This window comes from Penicillium waksmanii (genome assembly GCF_028829765.1).
Source record: "Penicillium waksmanii strain IBT 27052 chromosome Unknown utg000010l:1.0-3698451.0:1.0-3701458.0, whole genome shotgun sequence".
In the NCBI taxonomy this organism is placed as follows: domain Eukaryota; kingdom Fungi; phylum Ascomycota; class Eurotiomycetes; order Eurotiales; family Aspergillaceae; genus Penicillium; species Penicillium waksmanii.
This window is the reverse complement of record NW_026643256.1, coordinates 1,532,910-1,559,356: the sequence shown is the minus strand read 5'-3', so window position 1 is coordinate 1,559,356 and position 26,447 is coordinate 1,532,910. Positions and strand designations below refer to the sequence as shown.

The 26,447-nt window shown below is 48.5% G+C and overlaps 13 protein-coding genes across 13 annotated transcripts; 7 read left to right on the top strand and 6 right to left on the bottom strand.

The window, feature by feature from the left end:
• Positions 1 to 883: 883 nt before the first annotated feature.
• On the bottom strand, positions 884 to 2,117 carry N7481_012552 (phosphopantothenate--cysteine ligase CAB2; the record flags this gene model as incomplete). Its single annotated transcript, XM_057271771.1, has 2 exons — positions 884 to 1,034; positions 1,093 to 2,117. The coding sequence occupies 2 exons, from the start codon at positions 2,115 to 2,117 to the stop codon at positions 884 to 886; spliced, it is 1,176 nt and encodes a 391-aa protein (XP_057115959.1).
• A 1,044-nt stretch (positions 2,118 to 3,161) lies between these two features.
• On the bottom strand, positions 3,162 to 4,689 carry N7481_012551 (uncharacterized protein; the record flags this gene model as incomplete). The annotated part of the gene is made up of 6 exons (XM_057271770.1): positions 3,162 to 3,280; positions 3,349 to 4,113; positions 4,166 to 4,368; positions 4,427 to 4,436; positions 4,489 to 4,561; positions 4,618 to 4,689. Coding segments are annotated over 6 exons (1,242 nt in total), but the record flags the coding sequence as incomplete, so codon positions are not given.
• Positions 4,690 to 4,872: 183 nt separating this feature from the next.
• Positions 4,873 to 5,258, top strand: N7481_012550 (uncharacterized protein; the record flags this gene model as incomplete). Its single annotated transcript, XM_057271769.1, has 2 exons — positions 4,873 to 4,993; positions 5,053 to 5,258. The coding sequence occupies 2 exons, from the start codon at positions 4,873 to 4,875 to the stop codon at positions 5,256 to 5,258; spliced, it is 327 nt and encodes a 108-aa protein (XP_057115957.1).
• Positions 5,259 to 6,655: 1,397 nt separating this feature from the next.
• N7481_012549 (putative esterase/lipase) lies at positions 6,656 to 7,549 on the top strand (the record flags this gene model as incomplete). Its single annotated transcript, XM_057271768.1, has 1 exon — positions 6,656 to 7,549. One exon carries the CDS (start codon positions 6,656 to 6,658, stop codon positions 7,547 to 7,549), a length of 894 nt encoding a protein of 297 aa, XP_057115956.1.
• Positions 7,550 to 8,412: 863 nt separating this feature from the next.
• N7481_012548 (uncharacterized protein) lies at positions 8,413 to 10,100 on the top strand (the record flags this gene model as incomplete). The annotated part of the gene is made up of 3 exons (XM_057271767.1): positions 8,413 to 9,360; positions 9,428 to 9,518; positions 9,562 to 10,100. 3 exons carry the CDS (start codon positions 8,413 to 8,415, stop codon positions 10,098 to 10,100), a joined length of 1,578 nt encoding a protein of 525 aa, XP_057115955.1.
• A 548-nt stretch (positions 10,101 to 10,648) lies between these two features.
• N7481_012547 (uncharacterized protein) lies at positions 10,649 to 11,837 on the bottom strand (the record flags this gene model as incomplete). Its single annotated transcript, XM_057271766.1, has 2 exons — positions 10,649 to 11,640; positions 11,753 to 11,837. The coding sequence occupies 2 exons, from the start codon at positions 11,835 to 11,837 to the stop codon at positions 10,649 to 10,651; spliced, it is 1,077 nt and encodes a 358-aa protein (XP_057115954.1).
• Positions 11,838 to 12,305: 468 nt separating this feature from the next.
• Positions 12,306 to 12,831, bottom strand: N7481_012546 (uncharacterized protein; the record flags this gene model as incomplete). Its single annotated transcript, XM_057271765.1, has 2 exons — positions 12,306 to 12,571; positions 12,636 to 12,831. The coding sequence occupies 2 exons, from the start codon at positions 12,829 to 12,831 to the stop codon at positions 12,306 to 12,308; spliced, it is 462 nt and encodes a 153-aa protein (XP_057115953.1).
• A 660-nt stretch (positions 12,832 to 13,491) lies between these two features.
• N7481_012545 (alpha-ketoacid dehydrogenase subunit beta) lies at positions 13,492 to 14,776 on the top strand (the record flags this gene model as incomplete). Its single annotated transcript, XM_057271764.1, has 3 exons — positions 13,492 to 14,048; positions 14,116 to 14,681; positions 14,739 to 14,776. 3 exons carry the CDS (start codon positions 13,492 to 13,494, stop codon positions 14,774 to 14,776), a joined length of 1,161 nt encoding a protein of 386 aa, XP_057115952.1.
• Positions 14,777 to 15,191: 415 nt separating this feature from the next.
• Positions 15,192 to 16,596, bottom strand: N7481_012544 (thiamine pyrophosphate-dependent dehydrogenase E1 component subunit alpha; the record flags this gene model as incomplete). Its single annotated transcript, XM_057271763.1, has 4 exons — positions 15,192 to 15,959; positions 16,023 to 16,235; positions 16,289 to 16,350; positions 16,413 to 16,596. Coding segments are annotated over 4 exons (1,227 nt in total), but the record flags the coding sequence as incomplete, so codon positions are not given.
• Positions 16,597 to 17,437: 841 nt separating this feature from the next.
• Positions 17,438 to 19,058, top strand: N7481_012543 (uncharacterized protein; the record flags this gene model as incomplete). The annotated part of the gene is made up of 5 exons (XM_057271762.1): positions 17,438 to 17,600; positions 17,650 to 17,753; positions 17,806 to 17,877; positions 17,936 to 18,211; positions 18,312 to 19,058. The coding sequence occupies 5 exons, from the start codon at positions 17,438 to 17,440 to the stop codon at positions 19,056 to 19,058; spliced, it is 1,362 nt and encodes a 453-aa protein (XP_057115950.1).
• An 812-nt stretch (positions 19,059 to 19,870) lies between these two features.
• Positions 19,871 to 20,437, top strand: N7481_012542 (uncharacterized protein; the record flags this gene model as incomplete). The annotated part of the gene is made up of 1 exon (XM_057271761.1): positions 19,871 to 20,437. One exon carries the CDS (start codon positions 19,871 to 19,873, stop codon positions 20,435 to 20,437), a length of 567 nt encoding a protein of 188 aa, XP_057115949.1.
• Positions 20,438 to 21,260: 823 nt separating this feature from the next.
• On the top strand, positions 21,261 to 22,900 carry N7481_012541 (FAD binding domain-containing protein; the record flags this gene model as incomplete). Its single annotated transcript, XM_057271760.1, has 3 exons — positions 21,261 to 21,292; positions 21,575 to 22,214; positions 22,283 to 22,900. 3 exons carry the CDS (start codon positions 21,261 to 21,263, stop codon positions 22,898 to 22,900), a joined length of 1,290 nt encoding a protein of 429 aa, XP_057115948.1.
• Positions 22,901 to 23,771: 871 nt separating this feature from the next.
• N7481_012540 (muramidase family protein) lies at positions 23,772 to 25,359 on the bottom strand (the record flags this gene model as incomplete). The annotated part of the gene is made up of 3 exons (XM_057271759.1): positions 23,772 to 24,911; positions 24,966 to 25,259; positions 25,315 to 25,359. The coding sequence occupies 3 exons, from the start codon at positions 25,357 to 25,359 to the stop codon at positions 23,772 to 23,774; spliced, it is 1,479 nt and encodes a 492-aa protein (XP_057115947.1).
• Between the last annotated feature and the right edge of the window lie 1,088 nt (positions 25,360 to 26,447).

The window sequence follows — 26,447 nt, the reverse complement described above, 5'->3', positions numbered from 1 at the left end:
GAGTTCCAAAATATGCGAGTGATCCCTTAACGCCAAAGGGACTGATGATCACCGAATAAATAAACACCAAGATGCTGTGCGTTTTCAGTCACACGCATTTCAGTATTTTCTGGTGCCGCTGGCTGAGGATTCGACATTCCAGATTCCCGGTTTAACGATTTATCATTTCAATTTTAACTGAATAATTGCTGTTGACATATCCATCGATATCAGATAGTACCAGGTATTTATACACTTAGGTATGCCATCTAAAAACTTGAACTCATTCCAAGGCTTGCAGACACACAATTAAGCTAACTTTAAATTTGAACTTGCGAGTGACTGAAAAGGAAATTCATTTCAGCGATCGCAGCACTTGCACCTATAGCGCAAGAATGCAGCAGCGATGGCAGCACCTCCAAGAGCAAACCCTTCAGCCGTTGCAACGGGCCCGGCCATTTATGTACCTAGGTAGAAGTTTCTGATTTCCTCTCCGTGGCGGTAGTTAGCAAGGGCTTTTAAGCGCAGAATTTGGCTGTTCGATCGTGGTTCAGGACCAGTTTCCTTTTGGGGACTTTTGGACCCCAATCTATCTGTAGGGCATCAGGGCTGTGGTGAATCACAAAAACAAATGATGACCGCTGTTGCTGTGTCTGCATACTTCGTGTTCTTCTAGGTTCCAGCGCCTCTCTTGAAGATTGATCGATAGCTAAGCCTTGTTTTTGCGTAGATGGCTTCGCTGGCAATGCTATTGAGTATATTCATCAAGGGCGATGATTGTAAGCACGATTGACTCCATTAATGATTGTACAGCTGACTATGAGGCTGATATGCTTTTCCCAGTATGGCTCTATGACAGAATTTCCATCCATCCATCACTCCCTCCAATAAATTCCCGCCGCGACTACTGCGCCGGCGCATTCTTCTTCTCGATCATGTTCTCGTGCAACTTGATCAACTCGGGAATAATAATACTTTCGATTTCAATGCCCTCGCTGCCAACATCTGGTTGACTCGGCGCTTGCTGTGACTCGGAGCCAGCTGCGCCTCCGGCGCTGCGCTTCATAATCTCCGCAAGACCAACTTGATCTTCGACGCCGGAGATACTCTTACTGCGGCGAGCCTTGGGGACTCGAATCCATCGCTCGTGTGGGGGGGTCCGGCGTGATGAAGACAACTTCCCACTTGCGCGTTGAGAGAAGGTTACCGATAACAAGGTGGTGTGAGTATCGCTGCAAGGCAGTGCGCGCCTTATAAACCAGTAACGTGGGATCTGTCTCCAGCTTGAAGGAAACAACCATACTCCCATCCGGAGCCCATCCATCGACCAGTCGATGCAAGAACTTCGGCACAGGATCAAGGTTAATAACCAGCTTCTTCTGGTTGGCCGGCTTAGCCTCGTTCTCTCCGGTGTATATCTCATCCTCCCCATCAACAGCACTATCCGCACCACTGTCACCACCACCACCCTGGTACTGAGGCGGCAATTCCGAAGACTGAATTTTATGCTCGGCCATCCGACTCCTCGGAATAAAAAAGTCGCTCACAGCAGCGGCAAGATAAAACAACGCATTCGGACCGAGTGGTCGCATCAACTTCGCCAACGACCGCAACTCAAACATATACTCCGCAACCGTCGTAAAAGGCAACAAAAGGAGTCGATTATTCTGCTTCGCGTACCGATACTTCCTCAACACATCACGCATTTCAGTCTGATACTCATCGCGCACAACAATAGACCCATGATCCTGATTCGCCGCGCCCGGAACAGGTGGCGCCTCGTCCATAAAGTCCAAGAAACAATTTGTCGAGTGGCTATAGTGCCGCGAATACGGGAGCAGACTGTACTGCCGGTGTAGGAAGATCACCGCGTACCCTTGCTCCAGGAAGTACTCTGCCGAGGTTGCGCCGCGGGTTCCCGCGGAGAAATTGTCGATGAAGCGGACTGTTTGCGCTTCGAGGGGGACGGTTGTTCCGCCTGATGTAACGAGGACGACGCGGCGGTTGGCTTCGACGTGGAGGTCGATGAAGGCGCGGGCTAGAGCTTCGTGTTTGGGGAGCGCCTTTGGTGGTGGGTATTCGTTGAAGTAGACGGATTCGGCCTCTGCGGGCTCCATATCGCCGAGGGAGGGGGACATGGTGGCGAGGTGGTGAGGGGAGGGAGGCTGACGGTGAAGTGGATGGAAGGATGAGAGAATTGAGAGAGGGCGGAAGGGTTGACGAGGTTGCGACGTAAGTTCTGGCTCGTTGGGGATTCGAGGATCCGGCCGCTTTGAATCGGCGGGGTGGATACGCAAATCAGATGCCGAGGCCGCGGTTGATCATGGAGGGGTTGCAATGGATGTACCAGTGGGTGGTGCTGCTGCGACCGGGGTCAATCAGCGTGGGGCGATTGGCAAGCTTCCCAACGGGTGATGGGATAAAACGATGCAGCTGAAGCTGTAGCAGGCTTGCGATGAAAGACAGACTGGTCTTGTCTATATAGCAAAGCATTGACAGGGGTCGATCGGAAGCTCCGTAGCTCGGTGACTTTTTGCCCCGCTGTAGCCGGTTGTACAGTTTGTGCTTTGGAACCTGCGGAGATCGGCCTGCCTGATTGGGTTTTAGCGCTGCCGCTGGGCCGATGCGGATCTTGGTGTCAGAATGGAAAAAGGGAAGGCAAGTCTGGAAGGAAAAAGGAGCCTGTTGCTCGACCGTTTGAGGGTTGATTGTCGGAGTGAAGCGTGGTGCGGCGTTGTGATTGGATCCCTAACGCGGGCGGGTCACGTGTAGACTGGTTTATACCGAGCAGATTGCAGCACTCACTCGGACAGAAGGATGTACTAATTACATTGTACTGGCATTTAAGGAGTAGTAAGTAAATAAGAAAAAGGAGAACAGGATTCCGAATTGCTATGGTTTACTCCGAAATTAGGAGGAATAAATTGCTAGAACTAGATCTACTCGGTAGCTGGTATCCTGCAGATGCGAGAGTGGGTCGTGATCTACCCCGTACATTCATTCTATGCATGTATGCATAAGCCATAGATTGGCATAGGGGTCTGCAGTCGAGATTGGTTCGATCAAATCGGCAGTTAGATTCGTGTGTAACCCCAAGATCTTCCATCGCCACTCAACAGATCGTCATCGTGAATTCATCAAGTCATAATAAACTGCATACCAGCCCGCGATCACACCGGAATTTACTGGAGATATCGGCTGCGGAGGGCTTGGCTGATCGTGCTCATGCGGCTCGCCATCCCACCTTGTTGCATGTTGCTCATGAGAGCTTCTTCGAGTGCCGACTGGGTCACACTGGTATCTAATTCCGCCCGTAAGTAAGAAGCCGCAGTAAACATGGAAAGCTCATTAAGGTGGTACCGGACTTACCATCTAAGTCGCTAAAACTGCTGCCCATGCTGGGTGTACCGTCACTGCCATTCACTCCACCCTTGCTGCGTGGGCTTGCGCGCGATTGTTCAGTGGCCCGGTCGCCGCCACGGGGACTCCGTAGAGGAACTCGGCGTTCATCACCCCTCGCTGGATGATTTGGGCCAGTGGAGCTTGCCGAGCTCATTCCAGTGGAGCTGGTACTTGACCCTGCATCCGTTGGTAAGAAGCCAGGCCTGCGTTCGGTTGGACGCCAGGCGGCGGATGCTCGCTCGGCATCTAGTCGGAGTGTGCCACTCAGTTCTTGGCTTACTCTTTCGTTGGGACGTTCTCGTGGTAGCTGCTCGTGACGAGGCATGGGGAGGAAAGCGGGCGCATCATCGTCGTCGTCTTCATCGTCGCGGATACCAGCGCGTGACTGATGCGCGGAGTATTTTCCGAAATTGCGCCAGCGCGGGAAGCGACGGGGTGAAGTCTCTTCCTCGGAGTCCGATTCTTCGGAGCTTGAGCTTAAATCCTCTTCTTGGAGAGGTGGTGACCGCATGAATGAAGTGCTCTGAGGTTGGTCGCGACGGGGAACGGAAGGTCGACGGGTACTACTCCCCACACCGTGTTCTCGGCCATCAGTGGTCGGTGTGTCAGTTCGGGGTGTATCGCGGACTCGGTTGATGGTTGTGGTTGATGTAAAGCTCAGTCTTCGGTCGGTGGGAGCAGGCTGAAGACCCTCTCGCTGCTGCGAGACTTGGCGGAACATGCCGCGAGAGCCTGAGGACTTGTCAGTCTGTTATGGCACAGAACTTCCATTTTGAATACTTACCAGCTAGGGGTGGTCTTTGTGGCTGACCACCAAGTGCTGTACTTCCAGCCACAGATCCTGGCGCCGGGGAGGACGAATTTGAATGTGTTTGAAGTTGCTGGGGCACTTTGCGCATTTGGGCGCGCGCCTGGGTAAGTTGTCTTTCATAGAGCCATGCAACTTGCTGCTGCAAAAATTGAAGGGTGACTCCAAAGTGCTCGGACCTGATGGTTCATGTTAGCCAAACGCATTTGAACGTGGGCAGATCCAGATGACAGTTACAGTTCATTCCCTGTCAAAAGTTAGACAGTGATTTCAGTAAATAAACTATGCAGCAGACTCACAGTCGAGACCATCTTTTGATGGGCGGGAAATCAAATCCCAAAGCGCTCTCTCCTTCTTCGCATCCCATTCCACCTAGACAACAGTTAGATCAGTGAACAACATGCATATATAGGTTATCAATCACTTACCGAGGGGGGGTCATGAAAGTCACCTCGGGGAAATGGAAGCCGAATGAGCACCGCGTACTGGTCAGTCATCTCGCTGCCCGACATCAGGTAGGTCGGATAAGAGGGGGCAGGCTGGAGAACAGAGTGATGGGAAGGATCGGGAGGATGGGGAGGATTAAGAGGATTAAGAGGATCGAGAGGCAGGGGAGGGGGAGGAGAGAGCAAACGGGGGATCTTGGTTATGAAATTCGAGCGGGCACCCTCCACTCTCACTCGATGATGACGAGGGAGAGGATGGAGCTAACGGGGAGTCTTGGGGTTGAGATTCGAGAGGGCACCCTCCACTCTCCCTTGAGGATGAGGAGGATGGAGAAGATGAGTGATGGTCGTATTTCTTGTGAGTTAGGCCTCGTGAGGCCAGTTGCTCGTGGATGAGCCTGTAGATATTGGCGATAGTGGGATCGCTATCCACGACCGTGCTCTTTGAGGATGAGGATGAGGATGAGGATGAGGATGAGGAGGAGCAAAACGACTATTCGTATTCGTCAAAGTCAAATACAGACCCAACACTAATAGATGCAGAGCTGCTCCCAGAGCTTCTCCCAGACACGTCCTGGGAGTTGTCGGAGGTAAAGGTTGAAGCGCTCGGGACGTGGGAATAGCACGAGAAGCTCTCACTCGAAAGATCAGTGGAGTCGCAGCTTTGAGCGTGGTTGTCAATGTCCTTTTGTGCTGTATCCGATGAAGACTGGGGACAACAGGGACAGTCGCGGTTGTAGTTGTGCCAGGGGAACGTCATCATCTCCATGGGATCTCGAACGTCTTGGCATGCGCGTGGATGGAAAGTGGCGAGTGCGTGGGTGTGCTGCCTCCAGGTGGGTCACAACACTCTGATCAGTCCCGATAACCTCTCTTCACATGACCTATCTCGACACCCACGCACCAGTTTCTATGCCGACGCGCATCATCAATGCTATCTAGTATAGTATTAATAAATGAATTTCTCGCTAGATTATCCCGATATTAAATATAGGTGCAAGCATAACATCACCCTGTCATAAGGCTTTATTTCTTTTGAAGTCACACTGGCGAAATGGAAGCTGAATTAAAAACGGCATACTAGTCCGTCATCTCAGTCATCTGGTAGCTTGACACCACTAATGTCACTATGTCAAGAGGATGCGATAAAGCAGCCAAAGAGGAGTTTTGGCTAAGGTATTCAAGGTGTGAAGATGTAAGAGGCACAATGCCTTGAAAGGACTCTCCAGCTCCATTCGATAATGGGGATGATGATTGTGGTTGCGTTTCCTGGGGCTGTTTTGAGCTCAGAAAGAAATTTTCATAAGATAATTCCCTCCAGGGGTTTCTTCGAAGAATACTTAAGACGTTGTTCAAAGGAAATAAGACTCAAATTCCGATCTTGGCTTCTTTTTTCACGGCCAGGCCATCCTTATGGCAATGATTTTTGAAAGTAGTTTGAATGGCTACTACATTTGTGGCTTCTATCTCAGAATGATGTCATTTTCATTCGATAATGCCAGCCTTAACAAGAGCTTCCCTAATCACATGTTTCAAATCTCCAGAGGTGAGTTTTGTGAGGATCGTGTTTGCCCACCTCCCGTTTATTCTGCACCAGTAATTATGCAGCTGCGTATGAGACAAAACAATTATGTTTATCCATGCATGTCTGAGCCTGCGGAAGACTACTAGTAGAAGAAAACTTTACATAATAGTATATTATACTTAGAGGATTCCCCTCCTGGTCGCAGATTCCTTGCTCTGAGTCGACAACCTTAGTTACCAACTGGCAGAGATACCACAATTCTGCAGGAAATTTTGACAAATGCGGGATGATCATTTCCAAACTTCAATTTTGATTGCTTTTGGGCTCCGAAAGATATTATATCCCAGTCGGTATTAAGCAAATAAAGTTGAACTGAGTGGGCTCGGGCCTGCAACGATCTATAACTAGCGTGATCCATGATCCATTCTCAACCAAACCAGTCAGCCTCGGCCCAGCCTCCCATCTCCAACTTGAACTTTAACACATCTCTCCAAAATGAAGGGACTGACCTATGTTTATTACAAAATCATCGTGGTGATCATCCGATTCCTCTCGGATGTAATAGGCTTCGTTGTTCGCCGACCATCTCCCACCCCCGATGAAGTCCTCCATATTCCCTCCCGCGACGCGGGGAGAACCATCAAGGCCCATCTGTATCATTCATCATCATCCGCGTCAGGCCCCAAACCCGTTCTCCTGAACTTCCATGGCAGCGGATTTATGCTCCCCCAACACGGCACCGACGACGAATTCTGTCGACGAGTAAGCCGCGCCACCAAATACACCGTGGTGGACTGCTCGTATCGCCTGGCCCCAGAAAATCCATTCCCAGCAGCCCTCAACGACGTCGAAGATGCGGTGAAATACATCCTCAGTCGACCAGAAGAGTACGATGCCACGCAGTTCTCAATTGGTGGTTTCAGCGCCGGGGGCAATCTCTCTCTGGCAGCCTCGGCTTGTCTCTTCCCGCCGGACACTTTCCGCTCATTAATCGCCTTCTACCCAGCGCTGGATCTGAGCAGCCCTGCCAATTCTAAGATTGCCCCCAACCCGAATGGAATGCCCATTCCGGCCCCATTGGCACGCCTGTTTAATACCTGCTATGTGCATTCGGGCTTTGACAGACGCGATCCGCGCATCTCACCCCGGTTTGCGGAGCTGGAGCGGTTCCCAAGGCGTATGCTGGTGATTACGGCGGACTGCGATACACTGGCCCTCGAGGCGGAGGAACTTGCGACCAAACTTCAACAGAGACAGGGATGGCATGTGGTCTGCGAGCGCATGGAGTCGTGCAACCACGGGTGGGACAAGCACACGCGGGCTGGATCCCCGCAACTTCAGGCTAAGGAGCGGGCTTACGGATTGGCTATTGATCTGTTGAATGAGTAGTTCAAGTTGTGGCTCATCTGATACCTCTACAACTACTAGTATGCAGGCTCTTTTTTTTTCGTGCTTTTGCTTTCTCTACTAGTAGTAGTATCGTTTCACTCTATATATTCAAGTGGTGCTGTACTGCCGCGTGTACCTGGCCTGATCCATTCAAGTTTCAAGTTCCATTTGACCGGGACCCATGGCTCGCCACCGCGTGGGGGTCCGTTCGGGATGGACAACCTCTCAACCCTAGGGTTAGGGGAAGTGGATTGACGTGGGCTAATGAACTATTCCAAGGAAGAACGAAACTCTCAGGGTGAGACAAAAGAGAGAATGCCGAAAGGGCTGAATAGGCTGAACGGGCCGAATATCTGCCACATGCCTTTGCATCAGGATCGCCCTGTGGGTCAATAGTGTCATACGAAAAAAGATTAAGGCGGAAACATTTGTCCAAAAGTAGATAAAGTAAAAAGGAAATAAAAAATAGTAGGGAGATTGGAGAATAGACTGGAGAATAAAAGACGATCCTCGGATCTTTCCTGACAGGTTCAAGTTCCAACCTGTTTTTCTCTCTTCCCACGCGTGGCTTACACCCCTCTCAACCCTGTCGAGGCTTAATTTCCAATCTCCAATCTCCAATCTTCATTGCCTCCACCACTTTCTCATCCCCGAGTCACATTCCCCTCTTGCACACCGGCCCTAGCGGATGCTGTCATTGTGCGCCCCCTCGTCCACCGTGCTCGCAGTACCGTGGACGAGTCCGTTCGTTTCATCTTGAACCTCATCGCCCATTCTCCCCCTCCACTACATGCGCGCCCGCTGGCTAGGCGCTTTTCCTCAAACCTTCGCATACGGGACTGGTGGACTGTACATATAGAGTCATGGACGACTCCCCCACGCCCAGCCTTGCGCCCGTCCTCGACGAGCAACAATACCGAACAGATGTCCTCCACCTCGACTCGGCAGAAGCAGAACAAGCGCGGGCGCAACAGCTCTCTGACGAGGCGCGCACTCTCGGCCTGAAAGTTCCTGAGATCGAAGCCTCGGCACCGCTGGCCGCCTCGATCGCCTCTGGAATGGTCGATCTCTCCTCGCCGGTCCTCTCATCGGGCTCATCGACTGATCGGAATTCCCTCGCTGATGGCTCCGTCACTCCCTCCTACGAACCGTCCTCCCCATCCCCGCTCGATCAAGTCGTCTCCTCCCCGTCCTCAATCACAATTGCATCCGAGCTCGCGAAGCCTGGCAGTACGCGCTCGCTCGCTTCGCTGTCCACTCGGCCAACCTCGTATTGTTCCAGCGAGAGCAGGACTCTGCCTGGCGCTTATGCGTATGGTAAAAATGCGGATAGTTTGTCGGTTCCCGTGAATCGCATGTCTATGCTCAGCGTTGCGTCGGCGGACAAGAAAGATAAAAGGAGGAGTAGCATTAAGAGTGCCATTGGACGGATCCAGTTTCGCAGGAAGCGGCCCTCTAGCGTCTTGCTCCCGCCTGATTCAAACGTTCTAGTCTCCAAGGGCGACACGGGCGTGGATCATGTCTACCTCGAGCAGAAGAAACAGGCGCCAACAAGCAACGATATGCTCCCCCGTCCGCCAACATCGGAATCTCTCGCGAAGTTGGAAATCCCCCTCTTCGACGAGGAATCGCTGCAGAGAAGCTTGGATGATCCAGAGCTAAGCGAGATGTTAGAGCGACATCGACTGGAGAAGGACAGACACATGGTATTCCAAGATGCCGCCCTCAGCATCACGCGGCAAAGACATCAGACCGCCATTTCGGAACGATACGCAGACAACGAGCGTTTGGAGGAAGAGAAGCGTGTAAAGGTTTGTGGTTCCGCTTGCACCACTAGCAAATTTGACATTTGAAACCGGACTAATCCAGACTGAATAGAATACAGCCGCGACTAGTCGACTGGAGGAGCGCCAACTCGCCATCGAAATGGAACAGCAGCGTGATTTCGAACGCGCGAAAATGAACTCTCGTACTCGCATCAAGCATATGGAGGGCTATTTCCGCAATGCCAGCCCCCCCACCTTCACCTTCCCCCGGAGGGACTGCGCAACAATCTTCCGAGTCGATGATCTCCGAGACAAACGGCACCCCACCAGCCCGTCGCATCACGCAGCAGCAAAAAGAGCAGCTCGAGCAGCAATATCACGCGCACGAGTCGATGGATGCCCTTCATGAAGCTCGCATCAAAGTTCTCCGAGACCGGCAAGAAATGAAGCTGTCGGAGGCTATGGAGCGTATGGAGCGCGAACTGGATACGCTGTGCGAGCAGAATATCAAAAATATCAAAACGCTTCAGGTTGAACATAGGAATGAGGAAACGACTGTTATCAAGGCTTTGGACTCGAAGAAAATGGAGCTGCAGCATCGTTGGCATTTGGAAGAAGCTATTTTGCGCCACCAGCTTGAACAAAGAAATGGGCATGTTTACGGGCCCCTGCCGTTGATCTCTTTCACTGTTGCTACTGCTGTTGCCGATGAATCTGAGACCGAGAACCGAGATTGTGCTATTTCTGTTTCGGAGGCGTCGTCTGTTGCTGCTGGGGAAATTTAGTCAGTCTTGTGGCTATTGACCTTTGCGTGCTCTACTTCGCCTGAGTTTGGTTGGTTGGTGATATACTTTTGCATCTACCTGCCCGCCTTGATACCCATGTTCTGTTGACAGCCCACCAAGGGCTTTCAACACTTTCACTTGTACCGATTTCTTTCATTTCTCATGCCCTTACCTTTCTTGTAATCACCTTTTTTTCGTGAATATTTCCTGTTGATCTCCTTGACATGACTTGTCTATATATCGCATTGCGGCGGCTCTTTGGTTCCTCATGTGCATAGCATTTGTTTCTGGGATACCCGTGGACTAGGTTCGGTTCTTATAGATGTGATTGAATAGTTTGATAAGTTCAAATTCTCATTCCTCGTATCAATGATGCTGAGCATCGGGTATCATATTAAGTAGTTAGTAGGTAGTCCTTTCAAGCTCACTTCATCCGAGTCCCTCGGCTTGGATCCGTCGGCCAGATTTAGCACTGGTACATGCAACCTTGACTTCCATGGCGGCCCAATCAGGGACTTGACTCCATAGCCGAAAGCGCCTTCAACCGCTCAAAAAGCGATTCCACCCTCCCCCCCACCTCCAGTAACAGCATCCTCAACCTGCTTATCACGACCGCGATCATTCATGAAAACAGCCCGCTCCACAAGTCCCGCATTAGACAGCTTAAACCGTCCCAGTCGACCATCCTCCCACTCCATCCGCACATACCGCGCCTCAACAGCCGTAGCTTCTAACCCAATAATCCCCAAATCGTTCCGAGGCGGGGACTTCTCGTCGGCCCAGAGCCGCTGCTGTTGCTCTTCTTCTTCGTCCGCCTTTGTATTTGCGTCCGTTTCAGAGCCGGAATCACGAATAAGTCCCAACTTCTCCTGCAGAAAAACCACCGCATCGGAACGAAGATGCCAGGCCACTAATTCCCTCCTCAATTCGCGCACAAAACCACGTAGATCTTGCTTTCTCCTCGTACTGCGCGCTTGTCCTGGTTTCATCGGAACACTCTCATCACCATCACCATCACTCTCAGATTCAGACCCAGAACTCCCGCTCCCGCCCTCATTCCCATGACGCGATTGTGATGATGATGAAGAAGATAACGGCAAATAAACACCCGCCAATCTATCCACCGAAATAAAAGCCGGAATCGTATGTCGATGGACGCAGAGTCTTTTCCCATTCCCATTCCCTCCTTGCTGGCGGTGCTGCTGCTGCTGCCGACTCCGCTCCTGTCGCAAAAGCACATAATAAGGTTTCGCGAAGCGGCCATTCCGCGCACAAACGTCAATACGTATACCCAACAGATTCGGATCCGGGCAATTCGGCGCGGGATCTTTGAATGGGAATACCGTTGCGCCGAAGGCGATGCGGTGGTGATTGGCAGTGGTGTGGGCGCCGGCTGCTGTTGCTAGTGGAGAGAGGTCTTCTTTTAGGGTTGTGAGGGTTTTTGTCGTCGTTGGGGTTTGGTTTTGGAGGAGGGTTTTGATTCTGGGACTTGAGAGGAGGCTTGTTGTTAGGATTCTTTTGCGGTGGTTGAGGGTAGAGACTAGTGTGCGTATTTTGTTAGTTGGGTTCGGGTTATTATCTAATTTGACTGTTGACGCGCTGTGTTTGGGGTCTGGGTTGTTTGGATTGGATTGGATTGGACGTAAACGTACTCTCTGCGCGAATGGAGCGGATCTCGGCGTCAAGCTCTTCTTCTTGTGGGTCTGGAGAGCCGAGCAGGAATGCTTTTTGATTCATATTTGCGGTTGGGTTGGGATAATTCTTGGGGGTGTGGTTTTGGGCCCCGGCGACGAGAGGGAGTTGGTGAGGTTGGTGATGCTGTGCTGTATCTCCGACAAGCCCGCGCTTTGTTTACATGCACGTGACCCGTCATCACCCCGGTTTCACATTGCTTTCCCCCGCCTAAACAATTGAACTGATTCGACCAATTCTTTTCTGGTGCATTTATAAGTCTCCGATAGATGAGATATTGCTACAATATTGAGTTTCACTATTTTTCGGACGCGTTGGACTTATTGCTGTAGCTGGTTTTGTTCATGTGTAGTTACTAGCATGAACTATATGTGATAATTGGAATATTTGACGGGGAGAACTTTGAGTTTTCAGTTGCGAGCACAACTTGAACCCAAGGGTTTTTGATATAACCTCTCAAATCAGCAATAAAATCACCTAAGAAATCCATCAACCCATATATCTAGATAGAAGTCACTCAATATCCACAATAGGCCGCGAGTCCTTTGGAGCCGGACTGATAACCTGATATTGACTTATTTTGGGACCGGGCCATTGTTCTTCAATTTCCATACGAGCCACAAACTCGAGACTTGTCTTTGTTCCATCCAGTGTTTCCATTTTCAAGTTTCCTACAAGAATGATATCCGTGCCGTGTACGTCGTTCACATAGCTCTTCAAGATTGTATGACGTCGTTTTTTCACAGTCGTCCAGGCACCCTTTCTAGAGTGCAATATCTCTGGATTTGAATATGAGCGCAAAGTCCAAATCTGCAAATAGGAAGCCCAGGATGATGATCTCACCTGCCGACCCTTGGAATGTTGCGTTTGCTGTAATGAACACTCCATCGTGGGTAAAGACCTCATCTGCTAACTTTTGCCCTACATCATCCGAACTCGTGTCTACCAAAGTGAAGAAGCGTTTTACCAGCTGTTTCACGTCTGACGAAGGCATGGAAGTAGGCCATATGGCTGGATTTGTCGAATTGTCCGTAGTCATTTTTCTGGTTGATGGAATGGGATCTTTATGGGCGATAAACAACCAATTTCGATGGGCAAAACTAGTGCTAAATACCCTAAACCTTCCTTCTCGACCAGAGAGTTAAGTTACTCCTCGGGAAATTGAGGGAGACATCAAATTATTTGATATATCCATTGAATGAGCGAAACAAACCGACTGGGAGCTTTAACATTAAACCTTTTTGCGCGGACATTTTGCCTTGATCGGAGAATCGGTGAATAGTCGACGATATTAACTTTAGCCTTTTTAATTTGTTTACAGGTAATACCCCGCGTAGATTCTGTGTCCGAGGTATGAGATTATGGGGTAAGCCCAAACTCCGGCTCCGATCTCGGGCATTCTTGTTGCGCTATGCTACATCCGTTCGGAGACATTGGCAACTCCGGTATTTACACTTTTGATGACTCCGAGTCCTGCTAAACACTATGGCCTGGGGTCACTTGCGGGGAAAGCTTTCCTCTCAATCGGAGTCCGACAATTCGAGCGCCATGCATAGATGCTATCCGTTTCTAACCGAACTCCAAAAGCAGACCTGGAAGATTCGATAGTATGAAATGCGAATGAAATTGGGGAACATTCATTGATTTACTCGACACGCTTGCTATATTCCTCAAAGGTAAGATAACTTCGACCAAAAAAATGGCTGCTCGTCACATATCCCCATGGAAGTTATCAATCTTCAAGGCGCGTGGTTATGCAACAACAACTGCCAAATCACGCCGACTCAATGTACCAATCGACTTCAAAACTTCTCCATTGCTGCACCATTCCTCGAAGACATTCCAGAACAGCAGTATTCCTGATGACGGACCATCCAAACGATTGAATCTGTGCCAGGCCGTCAATACTGCTTTGGCCACCGCGCTGCGTTCATCCAAGGATGTTCTTTGCTTCGGTGAAGATATTGCATTCGGAGGGGTCTTCCGTTGCACAAGTGGACTTCAAAATGAATTCGGCCCTGACAGAGTATTCAACACTCCTCTAACAGAGCAAGGTATTGTCGGGGCCGCTATTGGTGCCGCAGCGGAAGGGAGAAAGCCAGTCGTTGAGATCCAGTTTGCAGATTACATTTTTCCTGCGTTTGACCAAATTGTCAACGAAGCAAGCAAATTTCGCTACCGAGAGGGCTCGACTGGGAGTAACCTTGGAGGAATGGTTATCCGAATGCCTTCCGGGGGTGTTGGGCATGGTGCATTGTTAGTCCCCTTTGCTTCTAGATTCTTGTCTGCAACGAAAGCTAATGGGAGTATTTGACAATTACAGATACCACAGTCAATCACCAGAGAGTCTGTTCTGTCACATTCCAGGATTCACAGTCGTCGTGCCACGGTCCCCATCTCAAGCGAAGGGCCTTCTTCTGTCTGCGATCCTCGAATCAAAAGACCCGGTTATCTTTTTAGAGCCTAAAATCCTCTATCGTGCTGCCGTCGAAGAGGTCCCAGACGCCTCATATATGCTACCCCTGAGTAAGGCAGAGATTGTGAAACCGGGCGCTGACCTCACCATTGTTTCATATGGTCGACCCCTCTATACCTGCCAGGCTGCGATCGAAGCTGCCGAGAAGGAAATGCCTGGTGTCTCAATTGAATTGATTGATTTAAGAACGATATATCCCTGGGACAGACAAACTGTTATTGACAGTGTCAAAAAGACTGGCAGAGCTATGATAGTCCATGAGAGTATGGTTAATTTTGGCGTTGGTGCCGAGGTTGCTTCAACGATACAAGAGAAGGCATTCTTTCATCTTGAAGCTCCCATCAGGCGTGTTGCTGGGTGGACCACTCACACAGGTCTCGCCTGGGAGAAATACATTCTACCCGATGTTACCAGTAAGTCTTCTTGAATCGTGGTTGCGGTTGAAAATTAACATATTGGGTGTTCTTTAGGGGTATATGACACAATCCAAGAGCTACTGAAGGATTAAATGTTGCTTGGCAGAGAATGCTTTTTGGGTTGAACTCGGTGTGAGAACATCCAAGTTGGGACTTTGTGTGATTAGATTTTTGTCCTGTCTTTCTCCAGATTTGAAAAAAGACTTTCCTCAAACTTGAACAATTCTCCAAAATAAATATTTTTGAAATGGGATGCGAAACTTGAACCTCTTTGCAACGTAAGACCATATGACCGTTGCAGCCAACTTCGTCTGTCTCAAAAGGTTACCCTCCCCTAGTCAAATACGAGCCCATGGCCGTAGTTTTATACGAAACATTCTGTTTGGTAAACTTGAACGAGATTTTATAGCGATTTTTTGAACAAAAAAGAAAGAATTCAATTCAAACAAAATTCATCCATGTCCTTCTATCTTTCCCTGGATGTTCGTCATTTCCCTTCTTGCTAGCTTACAGTCCCTTAATCCCCCCTTCATGTTCATTGAGATCATACTCTTCCGGATATCTCATCATTAGCCTTCTAAGCTCTTCCTTTTGCTCCTCTGCTTCCTCAGTCAGCTCAGAATAGACGTCGTCAAAAATCCCCCGTAGCGCTGGCTTTTTCTCTCTTTCGGCAGCCACCAGTTCCCGCAGAACATCAGCTCTGATTGTTTGACGAGATTCTTTTTCTTTCTCGGCATCCCATAGACCCTTTCTCTCCATCCATTTCCTTAAACGGGCAAGCGGATCGTTTTTTGCCTTCCAAGAGTCCACGTCGTTTCGGTTGCGGTACGCAAAGCTATCATCGCTAGTGCTGTGGTGAGACACGCGGTAGCTCATGAATTCGAGGAGGATTGGGCGCCCTCCGTCCTCCAGAGCTCGTCGCCGAGCTTCTTTGGTTGCCTCGAAGACAGCAAAAATATCGGTTCCGTCCACTCGAATGGATTCGATACCATAGCTCATTCCACGCACTGCAATACCATCCCCGATATACTGTTCTGTGGTGGGAGTTGAAATCGCGAAGCCATTGTTACGGCAAAGGAAAATGACTGGGCACTTCTTCACTGCAGCCACATTGAGTGCTGCATGGAAATCTCCTTCGCTTGCGGCCCCTTCGCCGAAGTAACACGCTGCAATCTGGGCAGGCTGGTCGGGGTTCTCGAGGGCGTCCATCTTTAGTGCGTATGCAGCACCGGTAGCATGCGGGATCTGTGTGGCAAGGGTCGACGCAACTGCATGCTGAATTCACGTTCTCATAATCAGAGATCTGACGGTTCTTTTTCAAATTGGTGGATGACTTACCACATTGACTTTGGTCTTTCCACTGTAATGAACTGGCATGTTTCGTCCCTTTCCGGGATCGTTATGATTGGCAGTCAACTGGCTCATAAAATCCTTTAGAGTAAAGCCGCGCTGCACGAAGACTCCGGTTTCCCGATATTGACAGGTAATCACGTCTTTCGAGTCTAGCGCAGCTGCAGAGCCAACGGTGACAGCCTCTTCTCCCGCGGAAACCTGCGGCTCATCAGCAACAAGACTCGGAGTAGATGAAAGAAAAAATAAGTTACCATATAGAAACTGACACGCCCATGTCTTTGGGCCTCAAACATGATGTTGTCCATAATATTGACTATTATCCCTCTTGGTCAAAGAGAATTCACTTTATTCTTGCTTGAAATAAGTTTGACTTACCGGTTAGCATGTTTTTGTACCATTCAAGGACCTGCTCGTCGGTCACTTCGGGTGGCACACGACTGGAATCTTCTATCGAGCCACCCGAGTCCATCACATGGTAGGTCGGGATGGGAGGAACTTCTATCGGTTTCAGGAAATTCATCTTCGTGGTACGGGGACTTTTCACTGCTCCCGGGAATGGCCTATGGTGGCTTCTTTCTCAGCGATGATCAAATAATATAAGGGAATTTAAATTTCCCGCTCACGAAGACTGATAGGATTTCTCAGATGACTTAGAGCTTGCTTGTCTGAAACCCCTTTGGAGACTATGACTGCCGCCAACCAGAGATCGCGGTCTCCAGATCAAAGGAGACAATTTTTGGCCTGGTGTCATTTTCATGTCGAAGAGGCTGTAAGTCGCGAATTTAGGGTTTTAATGTAAATGTGTGAAGATGATAAGAAGGAAGTTCCTTGCTTTCAACCTTGTCCATGGTCAGATACTCCGAGATACTATACCACGCGTATAAACAAATCTCAGGCTCACAAAACCCGATCGGTTATCATCGGCTTGAATCTGAATGCAGAATAGGAACCTATAGGGCGTATGCGGGGTCTCGGTCTCGACTTCTGCAGATCAACGCCGGGGCCGAATGTATCGAGTTAGCTCCGACCTCGGAGGCCAGGAGCTCCAATTTATTACACTGCGTTTTCAGAGCTAATATCTATCATCGGTTATTCAAGGAACTTCTCTTAGTTGTCAGATAGTTAGTCATAGCATAAGTTGTTCTTTCTCCTGCTCTTTATATGTGCCCAGTTGTGTACTTATTGATATTCATTAATGGAGCGTATGTTTTCGTTTCTGTTTTTAATTTACATTCAATTTGCATTTAATTAACAGAGACCTGTTAGAACCCACTGCATCATTCATTCAGATCGCCGTGCCTTCCTTCCTTCCAGCTTGTGTGTAGCTAGCTTCGCACTCTCTCGCCTACCACGAATATCACCACTTTCCCCATTCTTCACCTCCTAAAAAACCCGTTAATATGGGTTCCTCCATTTTTCGGGGCTCCCTACATGCTGCCCGCCTGCCGAGTCGGTACCTCGCGATATATCGAAGTCGGGGTGTTCGAGTTTCGAGGAGTCACTTTCACACAACTCCTTCATGTGAAATACTCAAACCGTATCTCCTCGCCGATATTGGTGAAGGTGGGTTATGAAGTTGGACCCTTTATAAGACTGTCACTAACAGATCCAGGCATTACGGAGTGCCGGGTTGTTCAATGGTTCGTCAAACCAGGAGACCGAGTGGGCCAGTTTGACGCCATTTGTGAGGTTCAGTCGGATAAGGCCTCTGTTGAGGTTTGTCATGTTGTTTCAATTTCACCCTCAATTTGTCTAACCATTCAAATAGATCACTTCCCGATATGATGGAGTCGTTGCCAATATCCACCACCAAGCAGATGAGATGGCTGAAGTAGGGAAGGTAAATTTGCCCTCGCCTCCACTGAAATTGGCGTCGGGTGTTCACTGATTCCATATAGCCTCTTCTCGACATTGACGTCGAGGAAGATCTATTAGATATTGATAATGATTCTACACAAGTAGGAGCGAGAGAGGCTGCTTCAGATGACTCGAGCATTGTGGCTACGAATGCCGCGGAAGTAACAGTGAACACCGATACACCCAATGACATTTCCAACTCGAGTCCCGAGCCTGATACCATGAACTCTGGGCTGATTGTACCAGCTGTCAGAGCTATGCTCAAGAAGCACAGAATTGATATCAATGATGTCACTGGGAGTGGAAAGGGTGGAAGAGTACTCAAGGAGGACGTGCAACGCTATCTTTCTTCAGGAATTTCAGCTCCGAACTCCTTATCCACGAACATTGCAACCCAGCCCACTGTGATACCGCAAGATCAAGTCCTCCTCTCTGACCCCGATCGAGAGCCAGATGTTCAAGGTTATGACTCGTGCTCTTGATATTCCGCAGTTTGGCTACAGCCACTCTGTCGACGTCACTTCTTTGATCAGTCTACAGCGTAGCTTCAATGAGAAGCAAGACACCTCGAGAGATCTGTATGGGGATGACCTTACGAAGTTAACCCTTCTTCCTTTTCTTATCAAGGCTCTGTCGCAGGCCTTCCTACGTCACCCGAAATTGAACGCCCACTTGGACAAAGAGACGGATCAGCAAAATCCTCGATTAATTGTCAAGGCGTCTCATAACTTCGGCATTGCCATCGACACACCTAATGGCCTTCTGGTACCGGTTGTCAAGGATGTTCAAAATCGATCAATTCTTTCCATCGCCACTGAAGTTAAGCGACTGGGCGCATTGGCTAAAGAAGGTCGTCTCACCCCATCTGACATGAGTGGAGCCACTTTCACTGTGAGCAACATCGGGAGTATCGGGGGTTCTGTTGTTAGCCCTGTCATTGTGCCTCCTACAGTTGGTATTGTCGCTCTAGGCAGGGTCGAAGAAGTTCCGGTCTTTCTACATGATAGGAAACAGGATGATACATCAGTTGTTAGGCGTGATAAGGCCGTTCTTAGCTGGAGTGCCGATCATCGGGTTCTTGATGGTGCTTCAGTCGCGAGATGCGCGCAGCTCGTGACCCAGGTATTGGAGAATATTGAGAAACTCGGCATTGGACTACGCTAGGCACTTTGTTCGATTTTCAAATCATTCAATTATCCTGTATTATACTGCACATTATCCAATTTCAATCCCCATGGAATATTCAAAACTCATCAACGTAAGCATTGAATTAGTTCGTAAAAGTGGCAAATGGTTGGCTTTTTCAGAATTCATCAAAATTTTATTATCAAATACTGCAGCTGACAACTCGCGGGTTAAAACAATGCGGAACTAGGCGACTGAAACGCTAACACAACATACGCTCCATGAAGTGCTGATAGGATGATAATCAGACGAAAGTGGACTATACTAAGAAACTTAGAGTGGATGAGAAGTATAACTAGTTGATTCGGTAAAGGGTTATCTTGGGGCTACGTCCGTATTTCCTGCCTGAGGGTCCTGAGTGGCGAACTAGATCGTACTACCCCAACCCCGCCATTTGGAAACTTTTCCGCCTCAGGCCTCAAGATACACGTCGGGGTCGTCACTATGCACTACTAGGGGTAGAACATTTCACCGCTTCCAGTGAATATATCCGAACCAAAGCAGAATGGCGTAAAACATGTTAAATATTCCGATCTTCTAGCACCCATGGTATAACTTGCTTGCCCACGTCAGACCACAATTAACAATACCGAATTTGGACAAGTAATTTTTTCCGAACCTGCTAGTAAGGCATCCCATTAAAACGAGAAGCATGTGTGACGTTGACTAACATTATTCAGCCTCACACCTACAAGACGTTAAATACAGCTTGTGGAACTTCCCTGGCAAACGAACCCCAAATAGATTCAAACCTCGCCGTGGAAATATATTTTACGAACATTACTTCAATCATGTCTGATAATTCGATTCTTCGACCTAGTGGCTTAGCTCATGTCGTCTTCAGAACGGCCAACATCAGCGACCTGGTAGAATTCTGGTCCATATTCCTGGGCGCGGAACGGGTATTTGAAAACGAGTTTATTGCATTCCTCCGCTATGACGAAGAACATCATCGCGTCGCTATTATCAACGATCAAAGCACCGTTCCTCGTCCGGCAACCGCGGCAGGTCTTCACCATGTCGCCTTTGCCTACGATACGCTCCAGGGACTTCTTAAAGCCTGGAAGTTGAGAGAGCAACTTGGGATCAAGCCGACATGGTGTGTCAATCACGGACCTACGACTAGTATTTACTACAAAGATCCGGATGGAAACTCTATTGAGACTCAAGTCGATAACTTTGACACCGTCGAGGAGGCAAATGAGTTCATGGCCTCCAGATTTTTCCAAGAAAATCCCATCGGAGTAGATATACACCCAGGTGAGCTGCTTCGCCGATTGGATGCGGGCGAGGATGAGAAAGCCATTAAGAAGCGAGTTGAGATGGGGAAGCGTCATGATATTCCAGCAGCAGTGTAGCGTCGGACAGGAGAAGATGACCATTGAATATGCGCTGGAGCATAAAGTCTCAATCTATTTGACACCATGTCTCACGGTGTTAGTTCAATTCCTTGCTACTATGCGGAGGGGACAAAAGATTAGTAGATGAAATCATGTATTTAATTGTGCAATAGCCCCCTTCTATGAATCATCGAAAACTATCATATCTCAACCTTCCCAATGGGATAATAAATGGAGCCAAATCCACCACAGTATCAAGCTGTATAATGCTGGCAGTTACGCGAGAGAGGACTGAACAGGTGGTGGTTGAAAGGAGAGGGAGCAAGCAAACAACGCTACTAGGACATGGGAAAGACATGCTAGATGCCTGTGGCCTATAGGCCTCAACATTCAGTAGCGCACTCCTTAAACCCGAATTAGTACCGAAACTAGACTTTTCTCGCGCATGCACATGTTAGCTTTACTCTTTACTCCCGCAGGAGGGTTACTCCCCGGGATGGGTGTATCATGATATCCGGAGAAAGCCAAAACTCCGGTACGCCGGGGCCCGGATTTCCCCACGTTGTGTATTTTCCCGCACTAAAAAGGAAATGAGCGGCCTTTTACTTGGAAATGGAGGATGGGCCGTTACTCTCAGCAATTCGTGTAACATCTTTTCAGATGTCTATCTGAAATTACTTATGAAAGATTGTGCGGCCTGAAATATCACACGATCTTCATTTCGAATTCCATCATCCAGCATTTCTCGTTCCTATCACTATGGCTCACGAAAGAGAAGTTCCAGTTATCATCGTCGGAGGTGGTAGCTGTGGGTTGACCCTTTCAAGCTTCTTGTCCAACTATGGAGTCGGGCACGTCTCGAGAAGCATACAGGTACCTCAATTCTGCCAAAGGCACACTACCTAAATCAACGTACGATGGAAATTCTCCGCCTTCATGATATGGTAGAGGAAATTCTTGAGAAGACATCCCCCCAACACATGAGCCAGGTTGCATGGAAGACTTCGCTTGGTGGCTCTGGCCCCTTGGACCGTAAAGTGATCTCCAAATTTGAAAGTTTCGGTGGAAATGATGGAACTGAATTCGCCGAAGCTTACAAGCTCGATAATTCCCACATTGGAAGCTCCAAATATATATAGACTCACCATATTATAGGCGCGATGCTCCACTTCGTTCCGGCAATCTTCCACTATTTCGACTGGAACCTATTTTCAAGAAGCTCGCAGAGAAACGGAACCCTGGCAAAGTTTTGTTCGGTCATCAATTGTTGGATTTCGTCGATGAAGGCTCTTCCGTTGTTGTCAAAGCGTCCGACGAACTAGGAAATACCACATTATATCGGTGCAAGTATCTTATTGCTGCAGATGGAGGCCGTACCATAGGCCCCAAGCTTGGTGTTAAGATGGAAGGTCCAACCGATATCACTGATATGGTTTCGGTCCATTTCAGCGCTGATCTCTCTGAATACTGGGATGATCGTTACTTTGCATGTCACTTCATCAATGGTGAATGCAATACGGTCTTTGAGAGTGGTGCAATTGTTCCTATGGGTCCTAATTGGGGCAAGAATTCCGAGGAATGGGTGTTCCATTGCGGATTTGCAATGGACGACCAAAATCGACACGACGAAGCTGCATTAATTCCTCGTACTCTTCAACTATTGAAGATTCCCGACTTGGAGATGGACGTGCACAAAATCAGCCACTGGGTCCTAGAGAAAGTCCTTCCGGACAAGTATCAGGTGGGACGAGTATTTCTTGCCGGCGATGCTGGAATCGTCGCCCGCCTACGACTGGTCTAGGGCTTAACACCGCGATCGAGGATTCCCTTAATATTGCCTGGAAACTCGCTCTGGTTCTAAAGGGACAGGCTAGCGAGGCTATTTTAAATAGCTATGAGCCAGAAAGACGAGCCGTGGGTGAGATAAACTCCGATTGGGGGTTATTCACTTTCAACAACTCAGCCGTAATCAATACTTCTCTCGGTCTTATTCCAGGAGACAGAATGGCAAACGAGCTGCGCTTCAAAAGTTTGTTCGAGAATACAGACAAAGGCCGCAGCTTCCGTGCTCAAGTTGCACGCATAATCAGCACGCAATCCATCGAATTTTGTGCTCACGGAATTGAATTGGGCTTCGGATATCGCAATGGTCTTCTTCTGCATGACGGAAGTCTTCCAGTTGATAGGGATCCACTTGGTCTCAGATACTATCCAACCACGCAGCCTGGACATCGTCTCCCACATGCCTGGATTGAGGCAGGAAATCATGTCATTTCTACTCACGATCTGGTGCCAAGAAATGCAGGATTTTCCTTGATCACAGACGGCGAAGGAAGTGATTGGCAAATTGCTGCTGATAATATCCGCCAAAACTGTGGTATTGAAATTGTCGTGGCTCATATTGGTGATAACTGTTCTTATCGGGATTACGACGACCGATGGGATAGTCTGAAGGGTACTCAGTCTGGTGGCGCAATTTGATAACATAGTAGCCTGGAGATCCGTTCATAAGAGTTGTGGTGGCGGCATAGAATTGGAAATTGCGATGGCACAATTGCTGCAAGGCAATATTCATGTGGATTTGTGAAGCTACTGAGGATTATTCCGGTTCGGAAGATGCTGCACCTTGAAAGCACCTACCAGGTAGACATGTCCGTAACATGCTGTCCACCGTGAGAGAAATGTGTAATGGAATGGGAATTGCCATTCACACCCCATGGTATCTGTTGACAATATAGCGGTGCTTTGGGCATCCCATAATCTCTTCAATGCTGATGCTCGTAATTCATCGAAGGACGCAGAGTAAACCCATACATGGAAAGTAACGAGCTTGGACTTCTTGACCCAGTCCGGCTAAAATGCATTGATCGCAGCTGGCAACAAAAGATACACAATCGTTAGCGCTTATTACGTGCACATTCTCTTGCTCACACGCACTTGAGTTTTCGCATATGTCCATCACTAATCTGAAAAAACATAAAACAATTCTGCATTTACCATAGTATACTATGAATATGATTTTAGTAAAGAGGACCCCAGAAAATCCACATGGGCAAAGATTTAGGTGCGCTTTGCAATAATTCAGATGTCATATTTATTTCAACATTATCCGCCAATGTATATAAAGAGGAGCTCCATACAAACTATTACAACGTCTGATTCAGGGCAATTGCTAACTTGAAAGTTGAACATTTTTCTCCTGACGTATTCCCGGTGTGATCAAATCAACCCAATGCAAACATAGTTATCCAGCCAAAGATTCTTGCAGTTCGTTCGACACCTTTATTCCAGACATAGAACTTGTCCACATTGATGCCCGCCGCCTTAGCAATACTATCACAGGTTTCCTTACTCACGACCTTATGGAACTTTTTGCAATTTTCAACCATGCCATTTTGAATGGGAGTAGGAGTGGCAACTCCATTACCCTTCGTAGTGTAGTGATGGAAGGCTTTGGATCAATCCCAACAATGCTAACGCAAATGTAATAGTCGGGCCAGAGACCGCCGCACGTGGATCCGATTTCTGTGTTCCACTTATACAACTGGTCTGTCGTAATACCATGGTCCGAAGCAATCTTTCCACACTCATCACCCGATTTGACCATATAGAAACTATCGCAGTTTCCTGTCATTTCCGCTCGCGTGGGGGTAGGGGTTGCGATGCCATTTCCGGCGGTTGTTGTGGTTGTGGTTGCTACTAGTTTGGAATCGACGCCGGCCGTCGAAACGCAGGCGAAGTAGCCTGTCCATAGGCCAGAGCAATCGGCTTTGATCTCGGGGTTCCATTGAGTAAGCTGGGACATTGAGATACCGTAACTGTGTGCGATAGTTTCACATTCATCTCCATCAACGACCATGTGGAACGCGTCGCAGTTGTCTACCATACCTGGACGGATTGGAGTTGGAGTGGTGACTCCATTAGTTGGGGACGTGGGCTTGGTCGTAGTAGCGGTCGGGCCAACACCAATGATGGAAACACAAATATAATAATCAGCCCAGAGACCAGAGCAATCTGATTTGATTTCGGGGTTGTATTCAACAAGCTGTGCAAGCGAGATACCCGCAGAACGTGCGATGCCGCTACAAGTATCGCGGTCGACAACCAAGTGGAAAGAATCACAGTTGCCGACTATTCCTGGACGGGTGGGCGTTGGAGTCACGACACCATTTGTCGGGGTTGCTGTGGTGGGCGTTGAGATGGTATTTGAAGGAATGTGACCGATGGTAGAAACGCAAACATAATAGTCCAGCCAGAGAGATGAACAACCTGCACCAACGCCGGTATTCCATTCCAAAAACCGTGCCTTAGTAATTCCATTTTTGGTCGCAATTGACACGCAGTCATCTCCATCCTTGACGATGTAGAATGCATCGCAGTTATTTACCATTCCAGGCTGGGTAGGGCTTGGAGTTGCGATACCATTGGTCGAAGTTGGTGTGCCACTTGTGATGGTGTCTGTGGGCTTCCATCCATCAACTCCCGTGCAGATCTATGAAGAAAATAAGTCGAAGGTTAATAATTTTCAGATGAGAGGAGGACTGACATAATAATCGGCCCATAAGTACTGACACCTATCTCCAATCTCGGTGTTCCAGTCGACCAAATTCTGTCGAGTGAGGCCTGCATACTTCTGTGTGAATGTATTGCACGTATCGCCATCTTTGACCATGTCCCATCTATTGCATGTCGCTATCTGGCCTGGCTGAGTCGGGCCCGGTTGTCCAGCAGACGTTGTTGTCATGCTGGTTGGCTCTGGCTCCTCCGGCTCTCCAAATGCTTCAACACAGTATGAGTGATCTTTCTGGAATTTCCCACAGTCTATGGTGAGTGAAGGATTCTGAAATGGAGAAAGTTAGTTCCAGTCCATCCAATGAATATCAAGTCGCTCTCACCCAGCGAAGAAAATCGTCCATGCTGATGCCCCAAGCAGATGGCATGTCTTTACAGGCGACAGAGCCATCATGGTCCCACCACCATGTACAATACTTGGTAGTTGCCGAGTCATGTGGGAACTGAGGAGTTTCATCTCTTTTCAGTTTGTGTGCTGGAGAAGCAAATGTACCTGAAATGCCGAAGATGCCTACGAGAGCGGCATACTTCGAGTTGAGAGAGAGAGAGAGAGAGAGAGTTGCATTATACACCGTTTATCAGCTCCCGAAGGGCTCTTCCGGTGTCGCTGACGGCAGCTACATCTTGCCACTGAGGTGATTTATATACAGAAATTGCCATACATGCCATCCATTTGCACCAAATTATCCTCGTAGACTCGCCAGTTGTTAGCTGTCGGTCTTGTGTATGCCATCTTATATACGTATAAGCCTTCCTATACGTGTGTAACTCTTATACGTGTATACACCGCCGCTGTCATGCCTCCCTGCCCCCTACCTATAAGTACTCCTGCTTCTATTTCTATCGTATGGCGGTGGAGGCCTAGTATCATAACGTTGTCGGGCTCCGATAGCTATGTATCGGTTACTGTATACAGGGGTCTTGTAGCAAAGGGGGGGGAGGTAGGTGTGGTATACCGAGGGATTGATTAATTATCGTTAAAGCCCTCGGTACCTCAGTCGCTCGCTGTAGTAGCTCTCATTAATATTTTAGGTCAACGATATATCTGGTTACCGTAGCAGTATACCGGTGCTACAGCTCCCTAGGTATCAGAAATAAGGATCAAGAGGAGAGGGGGATCAAGAGTTTAATAACGTTGTTATTTATATAATATAGCCTCCCCTAGAGTATACCGGGGGTACTTAGTTAGTTTTACTGTACCGTACCTTAGTCCATCGCTCAGAACAGAGCTACGTTGCCTGCTATAGCTTATTATATTAAATATATAATCTTAGTTATCCTTAACCTTATTAGTATATTAGCTATAGGCCTACCCTTGTATAGCTCCTGTATTATACCCTACTGTATAGCTTAGGTTATATTAATCAGTTTAGTATATTAGGGTCATAGATAGCGGTTATAGATAGAAGTTATAGATAGGAGTTATAGATAGGGGTCATAGATAAAGGTCACAGAA